Below are 12,525 nucleotides of genomic sequence, written 5' to 3'. Positions count from 1 at the left end.
TCATTCCCTCCACCCACTGCATCCCCAAACCAGCCCAGCCTGTCTCTGCCTCCCTAACCTGTTCTTCCTCTCACCCATCCCTTCCTCCCACCTCTAGCCGCACCTCCATTTCCTACCTACTAACCTCATCCCACCTCCTTGACCTGTCCATCTTCCCTGGACTGACCTATCCCCTCCCTACCTCCCCACCTATACTCTCCTCTCCACCTATCTTCTTTTCTCTCCATCTTCGGTCCGCTTCCCCCTCTCTCCCTATTTATTCCAGAACCCTCAACCCATCCCCCTCTCTGATGAAGGTTCTAGGCCTGAAACGTCAGCTTTTGTGCTCCTGCGATGCTGCTTGGCCTGCTGTGTTCATCCAGCTCCACACTTTGTTATCTTGGATTCTCCAGCATCTGCAGTTCCCATTATCTCTGATTTCAAAGGAAAATCAATTTCTTGTCTCTGGCATTTAATGTTCCAAATTGAAATATCAAAGTAGGAAGCATAGGTTACTGTTGGTGTCGATTTAACATCAGTGAGAGCTACTGAAGGGCCAATGAATAGAAGGATTAAGGTTTAGGATATTGAGTTTACTTTGTGGGTTGGTTTGGAATATAATATTTAATAGATGTCCTTTCCAGTAGTTTGCATATAAACATCAACACCAGAGAGATTGATTGATTGATGAATTGACAGATTTATTGTCACGTGTAGTGAAGTACAGCTAAAAGCTTGGCTTAGGAGGAGTACAGACAGATCATAGTAAGCAAGGATGTACAGATCAGAGGTTGTAAAAAACATAGACAGAGGCATACAGATTACAATGCACAGGGCGTGCAGTAGGTGAGATCAACATTAGCAAGATCAGCATTATTTGAGGTGAGAGAGGCCATTCATCAGTCTAATAACAGCCCGGAAGAAGCTGTTCCTGGTGTGTGTGTGTTCGAGCTTCTGTGTATGAGACAATCTGCAAGGAATAGCTAACTAGCTTTCTCTATTGATTCCTGATTTTCCAAATAGGGCAATAGGTGCATCCCTGTCAATTCCTCTCTCCAGTTTGTGGCCTGACAAGCTGCACAAAGCTTAAAGATAAGCACTATGAATGATGTCAGATACATTGATGAAAACCATCACTGAAGCATAAAGCGATTATCGAGTCTCGTAAGAATTTTTGTCCCCACCAGTAGTTGCACACAAAAGAATAGGTACAGTCATGTGAATGTGATCAGCAGCAGTTCTATTCATTTGCACATTAAGCAATCAGCAGTGGATGACATTGCATTGGAATCAGGAGTGGGCAGACAATGACAGGCTACTGAACAGATTTAGCGAAACCTCTCACCTTCAACCTCCGAATATACTGATGTGGTAATATAGGATATAGTACTATAGGACTTCACAAGCTTCAAAATCTCCCCTTCCCCCACTGCATCCCAAAACCAGCCCAGTTCTTCCCCTCCCCCCACTGCATCACGAAACCAGCCCAGCTCGTCCCCTCTCCCCACTGCATCCCAAAACCAGTCCAGCCTGTCTCTGGCTCTCTAACCTGTTCTTCCTCTCACCCATCCCTTCCTCCCACCCCAAGCCGCACTCCATTTCCTAACTACTAACCTCATTCCGCCTCCTTGACCTGTCCGTCTTCCCTGGACTGACCTATCCCCTCCCTAACTCCTCACCTGTACTCTCCTCTCTACCTATCTTCTTTTCTCTCCATCTTCGGTCCACCTCCCCCTCTCTCCCTATTTATTCCAGAACCCTCTCCCCATCCTCCTCTCAGATGAAGGGTCTAGGCCCAAAATGTCAGTTTTTGTGCTCCTGAGATGCTGCTTGGCCTGCTGTGTTCATCCAGCTTCACACTTTGTTATCTTAATATAGGATCCAGCCCACTATAGAACAGTAAAAGCTCTCAAACATCATATGCACTCCAATACCAAACAGTCTCCAAATGAAAGCTCTCAAACAAGTAGAATAAGCACTCAAACACTAGATGCACTCAAAACATCTGTGGATCTGGGTTAAGAGATGATGCCTGGTACAGAGTGGAATAAAGAAGAACAGCAGGGGAAAGCAGAAAAATTGCAGCAAAGCCATGGAACAGAGAAACTGAACCTTACCTCTCTGCAACTTTGGACATTTTTAACCGGTGTCTATCTAGCTGCATTTGCCAGTGCTTTATCTGTAAAATGGAAAAGATTTGAAAATCAAACTCAACAAGCTGGAAGGGATTAGTCCAACTGTGTAAGTCACAGATGACCAATATTACAAACCTGCTGATGTAACTCTTCTACGGTTGGTTGCTTTGCTTCTGGTGCAGGTGCGTGAGTCGGACTGTGACCTCGGACATCATTTTGTAGACCGTAGACAGACTGAAGAACGGGATGCAGAGGAGGGTGTTTAAGAGCTCGTAAAAGAAGGCACAGGCTTGTTGCAAAGTTATTTTGCACATACCTAAGTCTGGATTTTGCAATCACAATTGACACTTACTCTTACATAATATTCACTGTGATCCAAGATGCCACAGCACAAAACTACTTTTTCTTCAGCTGTTCAAAAGGGTGATATCATATATTTCAACTGTTGTTTATTATGGAACATTCTTTTCTCACTGCAGTAAACACTGCACATAAATTTTTAGTCAGTTGATTTTATGGAGGTGAAATTACAAGCAAGCAGAATGGTGGAATCAGAGAGTGAGATCTTTTCCTTGGGACTGTAGTGAAATGGAGGGACCATTTTCACATCTGGAATCTCACTCTTTGAACTAAGCACCTAGCAGTTGTCCTTTTGCAGAGCAAACTAATTGTTATCTCACCTTTGGGCTCTCAGGCTCATGAGGGATGGTGGGACGGCTGGATGGTGCATCCATTTTGTGAAAGGAGAGCTTTCCAATTAAAAGGAGCACGCTACAACTTCCAAGAATCCTTCAGGATTTGGATTTTTTTTCAGGTTTCAGCAACCCCAGGAGAGGACAAGGGACTGGAGAAGGATGAGAACAGTATCTATTCCCGTAATTATATTTTTCCCTATCACTACTACATTCCGACTTCCATACCCCACTTAAATGGCAGTGTTGTGGTCAGGTCACTCATTCTCTCTACAGTCCTCACCTTGCACCCACACAGACTGCAAGAACTACATTACTGTTGGATAACTGGAAGGACATAGGCTTCTCAAGAGCTTGCCCTTGAGTCCCCACATCCATCTCACCTACAATCATGTGCTCTTGTCCTTGTTTAGAGACCAGTGTTGAATTATCTATTGTAAGGGACGTGACTGTTTCCTGGAGTGTCCAGATAACATTCGTCTCCCCTGATATGGTACATTGTTGGAAACTCAGGCTCCAAATCCTCAGCTTGGATCCAACGTTGCTCAAGCTGCAAATACTTGTGACAGATGTCTTTATTTTTGATCACCATGGTGCCCACCAGCACTCAACATGGTGCAACACACCATCTGACATGTCATCTCCATACTTTAAGTTATTAATTAAAATCTCTTTAGTATCCTTGCTCTGTACACTTGAAATATCCCCATGCTGAACACTTCATTTTATTAAAACTCTTTTTTAGTAGTCTGGAATCAAACTTATACCTATACAACGACTTTAAAAAAAGAAGAACAATTACTTGAGACCTGAACACAAACTGAAGATCTTACTTTCATGTTAAAGAGTAGAAACATTCCCAAACACCTGCTTTATTTCAGCAAAATCACTCAAACTCCTCTGTCTTCCCTCTGCTTCCACTCATTGAGTTGCTCATCTCATCTACTTCATTGTAAGTTACACTAGGTTGAATACTCAGTAGTTCCCAATACAAGATAATAAAATGTGAGGCTGGATGAACACAGCAGGCCAAGCAGCATCTCAGGAGCACAAAAGCTGACGTTTCGGGCCTAGACCCTTCATCAGAGGATGTGTGTTCATCCAGCCTCACATTTTATTATCTTGGATTCTCCAGCATCTGCAGTCCCCATTATCTCAGTTCCCAATACAACATGCCTGTGCATTGCAGAAGAACTGGATAACCTGACTAATCACGTGTATATTGGATATGAGAACAGGAAAGCAGGATTGGAAGATGCATATATTTTTGCCAAAAGTCTGCAAAGTAATTGCAAAAAACTATGCTGGAGCTGTGAAGGAACTATGTACATTGTTTCTGTGACTATAAAGGTAAGGGAGTTGGAAATAACACCCCAGACAGCTGCATGTCTTTGTTCAAGACTAAGCTTGAAGAGTGACCAGAGAAAATACATCTAGTGATGCCTTTGAAAAAGATTGTTATGTAATTCAAAACCAATTATGTGGTTTAAAAGCAGGTATTGCTTTATATGGCACAGTCATGGCAAGAGAAAGGGTATTGAGAAAAAGGCTTTGTAAACAACTTGCTCCTGCAGTCAGGTTGCGCAGTTTGGTCAGTCCAAAATCCTGCCTGTTGATGGATTGACTATTTGAGACAGATCTTGACATCAAAAGGATTAAGTAACTGACATCTAAATTGTGGCAATGATGTGCAACATCTATACAGGATGTAGTCAGCCAGGTGGACCTCAAAGAAAATGAGTTCCCGGATTGGGGTTGTTAATCTGATTCAATCAGGGAGCCCTAGCTGACTATAACAACCAGGAGTGTCAGACATTCTGAAACTTTGAGAGCTAGCTCTGAGGGAGTCAAACCAGTGTCAAGGAATTTCTACATACAAATAAAAGGTGATTTGGTCATGGGATACTGGCCTCTGTGTAGTTATTTCAATGATATGTTCCTGAAGAAATTCACTAGCAAAAGCTGTCTTTGAGTCAGAGTAAGAGTTTCTCGCATCAAACTTGTCCCATTTAACCTTGCCAGCAAAGACTGGGTGATTTTGATTTGGCAAATAACATTGGGCAGATGAAAAGCAACAAGTAATTCTCCCGACAGCTTGTGGACCCATAACTTGTTCAGTTGTTCGGAGTCTAACTTTCCCTGAGGCACCAGGAAAACTGAAGATCAAAACCTTTCAAGAATTGCTGGAGTTAGTTAAGGAATATTACAAACCCAAGCCTCGTCTAATTCTGAGAAGCTGTCAGTTTTACTCGTGATTTCGAGAATCAAGGTAATCCATGTTGGGATTTTTGATGAGGTTAAGATGGCCGGCAGAGGCATATGACTTTGGTTTAACCCTTAATGAGATGCTGAGAGACCAGTTGCTATATGGTATTAATGGTGTAATCATGCAAAAGTGCCTAACAGCTGAAGCCCAGATAACAAGGTGTGGAGCTGGATGAACGCAGCAGACCTAGGAGCATCATAGGAACAGGAAGGCTGATGTTTCGGGCCTAGACTGTTCATCAGAAAAAAACAGCTGAAGCCCATTGGACATCAAAAAAGCACTACAGCTGGCTTTATTGTTGCAATTGTGGTAAGGGAGCATATGAGTTGCAGGGTATCCTGATGGAAGTGGACACCTTGGCCAGTCCAACTGAGTTGAACACCATTAGAGTGAAGGCAATTGCATCACCGCACTCAGCAATATATTTGAACAGACGGATCCCACAGCAAAACTCCAAAACAAAGCCAAGGTTTGGCCCAAAAGTTAACATTTTCTTCAGCATCTGGGCCAGTAAACCATTCTAGTTGCTGCTGGTATGTGGACTTGAGACAGTGAAGGAGTTCTACTAGACTTAACTAGAGTAAGAGAATGTTTAGGCCAGAATCCAGGAGAATGCACACTCTGGAAAGGTCATCTAAATCTGGCTTGGAACTGTTAAGTTGCTCAGCAACGTCCAATTCAGATCCAATCAAGATAAACATTTGCTTAAATGGTCTTCACGTTCTAATAGAGATTGATACTGGTGTGGCCGTTTCAGTGATCGCAGAAACCGTCTTTAACAAAATTCACTCGGGACTCCAACTCTTAAGTTTGTGCAAGATCTCAGCTAGAGTGAGAGCAAATACCGGGAACCTTTACAGCTTAAGGGTACTGCTTCAGCTTTGGGTCTCTTATGAGAAGCAGCTCGTTCGGTTATGAATGATTGCAGTAAAAGGCTCAGGCCCAAGCCTATTGGGGTAAAATTGGTTGAGAAGAATTCACCTAAATTGGCTCAACGTTTTTTGATCAGAAAATGGCTGCCTGAGTGAAGTTCTAACTGAATACCTGGAGATCTTTCAGGAATGTCGAGGGACAATCAGAGGAGCCAAGGCTATCTTGCATGTTGACCAGGAGGCAATCCCACAATTCTACCAGGCCCAACCCAGTGCCATTTGCCCTAACGTAGACACAGAGATCAGAAGGATGGAAAGTGAAGGAATCATTAAACCAGTCCAGTTTGTGGAATGGGCAGTATCAATCATACCAATTTTGAAGTCTGATGGGTCTGTTCACTTTTGTGAGGATTTTAAATAAACAGTTTCTCACAGGTGGATAAATACTCAATCCCTCGGATGCAGGATTTATGCGGAAAGCTGGCGGGGGCTGTCCTTCACAAAGCTGGACATGAGCCACATGTAGATAGGTTCTTGACTATCAAGGTGATCAATGGTTATGGGGAGAAAGTGGTAGAAGGGGTTTGAGGAATTTATCAGCCATCATTGAATGGGAGCAGACTCAATGGGCCGAATGGTCTAATTTCAGCTCCTATGTCTTATGGCCTTATTGTCATAGGCACATTAGAACCATCCTCAAGAATCCGGCCACAGAAGCCGAGGTTGGCCTTATTGCTGCTGCACTAAAGGCAGGAACATGAATGGTTCAGGGACATATGTGTCTGCAAGCCTAGAACCAGAATTAACCTTCTGCGAATGTGGAGTGTAGATTTTCCAACTTCAGACATCCTCATGTTATGGAAAAAATGCAAGAGTGTCTCAGTAGCTCATTTTCGATGGAATGCTATACAGTTGAGAGCAGGACAGGTAGCATTATATTCAGTCTGAAAAGTTTAATGTAATAAGGTAGCGTCAACATGGTTTGTGAAAGAAAGATCAAGTGTGGCCAACCTACTAGAGTTCTTTGAGGGGGTAATGTGTCGCAGATAAAAAGGAACTGGTGGAAATACCATAATTACTGTTACAGAAATTATTACTTAAAGTGCCACATCAAAGATTTTTTGCCAAAAATAAAAATTAATGCTGTCCAGAATCACATATTAGCATGGATGAAAGATTAGATGGCTAACAGGAAGCAGAGAAGGGTCTAGGCCCGAAATGGGGCTTGCCTGCTCCTAAGATGCTGCTTGGTCTGCTGTGTTCATCCAGCTCTACACCTTGTAATCAGGCATTAATGAGTGTTTTTTCAGGTTGTTAAGAAGTAATGAATGGTGTGCTATATAACTCAGTGCTGGGTCCTCAAATGTTTGCAATTTATATAAATGACTTGAATGATGTTTCAGTAGTTATGGTTGCCAAATTACAGTTATAGGTAAAGTGAATGGCCAAATTTGTGGCAAATGGTGAATTATGTGAACAAATTTTAGGGGAAAGAATAAAAAACAAACATGTTATTTAAATGGTGACAGTTTTCAGACTTCTGAGATGCAAAGACATCTGGGAATCCTATTGAATCACAAAATGTTTGTATGCAAGCAGATCAAATAAATGGGAAAGCTGATATAATGTCATAATTATCATGAGAGAAATTGAGTATAGAAATGAAGATGGGGAGGTTGCAGGTTACTTTTTAGTTATATAGGTCACTGGTGAGACTCCCACCTGAAGTTTTGCACACAATATTGATCATTTTATTTAAGGAAGAATGTAAATGCATTGGAAGCATTGGTTTACCAGACTAATATATTGAATGAGCAGAGATTGTCTTACAGGGAAAGGTTGGACAGGATATGCATCTATCTACTTAGAAGGATATAAGAGTAAAGGGTAACAATGTGTAGAGATGTATGAACACAGCAGGCCAAGCAGTTTCAGAGGAGCAGGAAAGCTGATGTTTCGAGCATAGACCCTTCTTCAGAAAATCTCTGAAACATTTTCTGATGAAGGGTCCAGACTTGAAACGTCAGTTTTCCTGCTCCTCCGATGCTGCTTGGCCTGCTGTGTTCATACATGTCTACACCTTGCTATCTCCGATTCTCCAGCATATGATCCCTAAGAGTAACAAGTGACTTGATTGAAACATATAAGATCCTGAGAAGGTTTGATAAGATGGATGTGGAGAAGATGTTTCCTTCTGTGGGAGAATCTAGAACTGCGAGTTACTATTTAAAATTCAGGGGTCACAAATTTAAAACAGAGAAGAGGTGATTTTGTTTTTCTCAGAGGTTCACAAGTCTTTGGAGATTTCTACTTGAATATGTGGTAGTAGCAGAATCCTTGAAATTCCTGTTGAGAAAGGAGCTGAAAGATTATCAAGGGGACGTGAAAGTGTGGATATGAGGCTACAATCAGATCAGCCATGGTCTTACTGAATTGTGGATAAGCCCAAGGGGTGAATGCCATGCTCTGCTCCTTGTTTGTACGTTCACATGCAGAAAGAATTCACATTATCTTGTCATTAATTAGTATCATCCATTATATGGCCAATCCTTACTTTGAGTCCCTGTTATTAGCCATCCATTTCCTAGGTGCTCAATTACTGTGAGACAGCTGTAGGGTGAAAAAGCTAAAACTGAGTGGCATCTTCCCTGCACAAGATCAAATGTTGCAATCAGTTGGCTGCAATGTTGGCAACCTTCATACAGCTTGATGGCTGTAATGCAGGGTATGCTAGCTTCAGACCTCTTTATGTGGACTGAGAAAGCTTTATTTGACCTTCCTGACTTTATATTTTCAGATTAATTCTGTTCCTTCTTTTTACTTTAGACAGTAGTTTATCAGCAAAGCCCTCTGTAAATATGAAGTTCTACCTCTCTTGTAACATATCTAAGTGAACTAATTTTAACTTAATTTTTAATGCACCTTTAATACCATGCTGGTGCTCCAAAGGACTGCCAGCAAACAAATGTCTACACATTAAAAACTACAAGAACTATGGGTCCTGTAAACCAGGAACAAAAACAAAGTTTCTGGTAAAGCCCAGCAGGTCTGGCAGTATCTGTGAAGGAAAAAACAGAGTTAATGTTTCAGGTCCAGTGACCCTTCCTCAGAACAGAGGAAATGTTTACATTTATCTATGAATGGAGACACTTGTTTCATTGTGTACAAATATTACAAGTGCCCCTTTCCCCCATGCTCAACGATACACTTTTCTGTTTGAAAATCGATTGCTGTTCTTTGACTTGTCGAGTGGACCATGCTCTTCTATTCTTTTTTACCTTTAGAACATAACTTATAGATAGGGAACCAATGAAACAGGGGACCACAGCATGACAATGTTGAAAACTTTTTTTTTAGCTGGTATATTCACACTTAACTTCACAAACGAACATATAAATATATAATCATGACTGAATCAGAAAGAAAATGTTTGTGCTGAGCTCAGTACAGAAGCTTGCCTGATAAACCACTGGGTATTTAAATTTTGACGTTGCATCACAAATAGAAGTATTATATATCTCATTTGGTTCTGTTAGGGCTGTTAAGAAGGCATACAGTGTTTTAGCTTTTACGAATAGAGGGATCGAGTTCTGGAACCAAGAGGTTATGCTGAAGCTGTACAAAACTCTGGTGCGGCCGCACTTGGAGTATTGCATATAGTTCTGGTCACCGCATTATAAGAAGGATGTGGAAGCTTTGGAAAGGGTGCAGAGGAGATTTAGTAGGATGTTGCCTGGTATGGAGAGAAGGTCTTACGAGGAAAGACTGAGGGGCTTGAGGCTGTTTTCATTAGAGAGAAGAAGGTTGCGAGGTGACTTAATTGAGACATATAAAATAATCAGAGGGTTAGATAGGGTGGATAGGGAGAGCCTTTTTCCTAGGATGGTGACGGCGAGCACGAGGGGGCATAGCTTTAAATTGAGGGGTGAAAGATATAGGACAGATGTCAGAGGTAGTTTCTTTACTCAGAGAGTAGTAAGGGAATGGAACGCTTTGCCTGCAACAGTAGTAGATTCGCCAACTTTAGGTACATTCAAGTCATCATTGGATAAGCATACGGACGTACATGGAATAGTGTAGGTTAGATGGGCTTCAGATCAGTATGACAGGTCAGCACAACATCGAGGGCCGAAGGGCCTGTACCGTGCTGTAATGTTCTATGTTCTATGCTCTATTAAATGATAAGTTGACTGCCACCGTCTGCCCAAGGGAAATTTCACCTGAAATTTCAGTTTAATTTTCCTAATGTACAATGTCTATTTGATGGGGCTTTATTAATGCTTAATTCCATGTTTATTGGGAATTCATTCGCTGTTGTTTGACAGTATATTGTACAGGTATCTGGGAGCAATTACAAGATAATAATCTAATCAAAGGGTCAGGATAATATGTTAACTGAGGGAGAAATTTGAGTAATTAGACTGATCAAAAAGGTCCTGAAAAGGATTATAATCTTCAGATTAGTTTACCATTCTTGAAATATACACTGTGAAATCTCAAGTGTTTTTGGAAGTCATGTATAATTTTTTTTCAAAAGAAAACAAGCAGGTATTAACGATAAGAGATAATGGGAACTGCAGATGCTGGAGAATCCAAGACAACACAGTGTGAAGCTGGATGAACACGGCAGGCCAAGCAGCATTTTAGGAGCACAAAAGCTGACGTTTCAGGCCTAGACCCTTCATCAGAGCATCTGCTGCTTGGCCTGCTGTGTTCATCCAGCTTCACACTTTGTTATCTTAAGCAGGTATTAATGGCTGATTAGCTTCTTGGTTCAATAATAACTAATCAATATTTACATTTGCTTACATCTGTCTTGAGGACCAGTTAGCTCAGTTGGTTAAATGGCCAGAATAATGCCTACAGTGATTCAGAATTACATAAACAGTACAGGTTTGATTCCTATTCCTGTTCTAGTGGAGATAGACTTAGCATGCGTGTTTTCTTATTTCCTCTGAGAAGGGAAGACAATGGCACACCACCATTAATAAAAGGTGCCGAGAAAATGGTTCAGGATGAACCATTAGCAAACAATGAACCAAGAGCCCAACTTCAGGCAAAGCACGCATGAATGAATTCTTGTTGCTATGGATATAATTGGTGAACAATTCACTTGAATGATTCACTGTCAGATGAACTCTAGGGGAAGGACATCATTTTTTTTCCAACATCAGTTTATTATAACAGATCCAGGCGTCGAGTTGGACTACAATGGAGAACATTAATGGTGGCAGTGGAAAATTGCACATTAGTAACATTTAATGACACTGAGGCAATCAAAGAGAAAAGCAGAATATGGTGCTTAAAGCGGTAATTGCTTTTGAAAAAACTCAAAGGATATCTGAACATGATGGCAGCATTTGTTAAGGCTGAAGAAATAGGGGTCTAAGAAGGGATGAATATTAAAGGAAGAGCCACACAATTTGCTAGCATGAAACTACAAGCAAGTGAGAGCTTTATGTCCAAGCTGCTATTGAATGAACGTCCAGTTGTAGCTGGATTTGTGCAAGCTGATTGTGGAAGGTGAACTAAAGTACAGGTATCTATTATTTTCATTCTGCCTTACAATGTAGCACAAGTTAAGCAGGGAACACCAGTTGCATGGCATGCTGAAAGATAACTGTGCTGGATTTGCAATGCTTCAATGATAATAGCCGTCTACTGCTACTTCTTAACACAAACTCTCTTTGCCCAAGTCCATTGGAGCTTGCAAGCACAGAAGATTACAGGCAACATTAGCTTCAACAACATTATCTTCCTCCAAAACTAAATTGAAAGCTATCACATTTTTACTTGCATCAAACCCCAGAATAAATATATTATAATAAACCTATCGTGGGTAACTAAAGAATTTAAAGAGAGCTTCAAACTGAAATAAAAATATACATAGTGGCAAAGATTAGTTGTAAACCAATTTGGAAAGCTTTAAAAATCAACAAAAATGACTATACAAATCTAATTGAGAGAAAACAAACATTGAATCACTACAGTGTGGAAGTAGACCATTTGGCCCATCGGGTTCACACTGATCTTCTGAAGAATATCCCACCCAGGCACTCCCCCTACCCCTACCTTGCACATCCCTGGATATTACGGGCAATTTAACATGACCAATCCACCTAACCTACATATTTTTGGACTGTGGGAGGAAACTGGAACACCTGGAGAAAGCCCATGCAACATGGGGAGCACATGCACACTCCCCACAGATAGTTGTTGGAGGGTGGAATTGAACCTGGGGTCCGTGGCGCCGTGGGGCTGCAGTACTAACTACTGAGCCACCATTCTACCCTGTTGGGAGTAAGCTAGCAAGGAATATTTAAAAAAAAAGGTTAATAACAGCTTCTTTAAATATATAAAAATGAAGAGAGAAGGAAAAGAATGAGAATTTGTCCTCTGGAGAGCAAGGTTGGGGACATTGAAACATAGAAAACAGGGGCAGGCGTAGACCATCCAACCCTTTGGCCTTGATCTGCTATTCAATATAATCATTGCAGATCATCCAACACAGTATCACATTTCCATTTTCTCCGATACCCTTGATCCCTCAACACTAAGAGCTATATCAGACAAATAATAAT

The 12,525-nt window shown here is 41.3% G+C and overlaps 1 protein-coding gene across 2 annotated transcripts in view; it reads right to left on the bottom strand.

The window, feature by feature from the left end:
* rgs7b (regulator of G protein signaling 7b) overlaps positions 1–12,525 on the bottom strand; it is a 405,937-nt gene that overhangs the window by 41,893 nt on the left and 351,519 nt on the right. For both annotated transcript variants that reach the window (XM_048536139.2, XM_048536137.2), the window contains exons 11-12: positions 2,250–2,348; positions 2,097–2,158 (exon numbers count right to left, since the gene is read on the bottom strand). In XM_048536139.2, the coding sequence (XP_048392096.1) occupies positions 2,097–2,158; positions 2,250–2,348 (161 nt within the window). The remainder of the gene's footprint in view (positions 1–2,096; positions 2,159–2,249; positions 2,349–12,525) is intronic.

The sequence above is a fragment of the Stegostoma tigrinum genome, chromosome 9 (assembly GCF_030684315.1).
Source record: "Stegostoma tigrinum isolate sSteTig4 chromosome 9, sSteTig4.hap1, whole genome shotgun sequence".
NCBI classification, from domain to species: Eukaryota; Metazoa; Chordata; class Chondrichthyes; order Orectolobiformes; family Stegostomatidae; genus Stegostoma; species Stegostoma tigrinum.
Note: the sequence above shows the minus strand (reverse complement) of the source record. Positions and strands in the feature narration are given on the sequence as shown.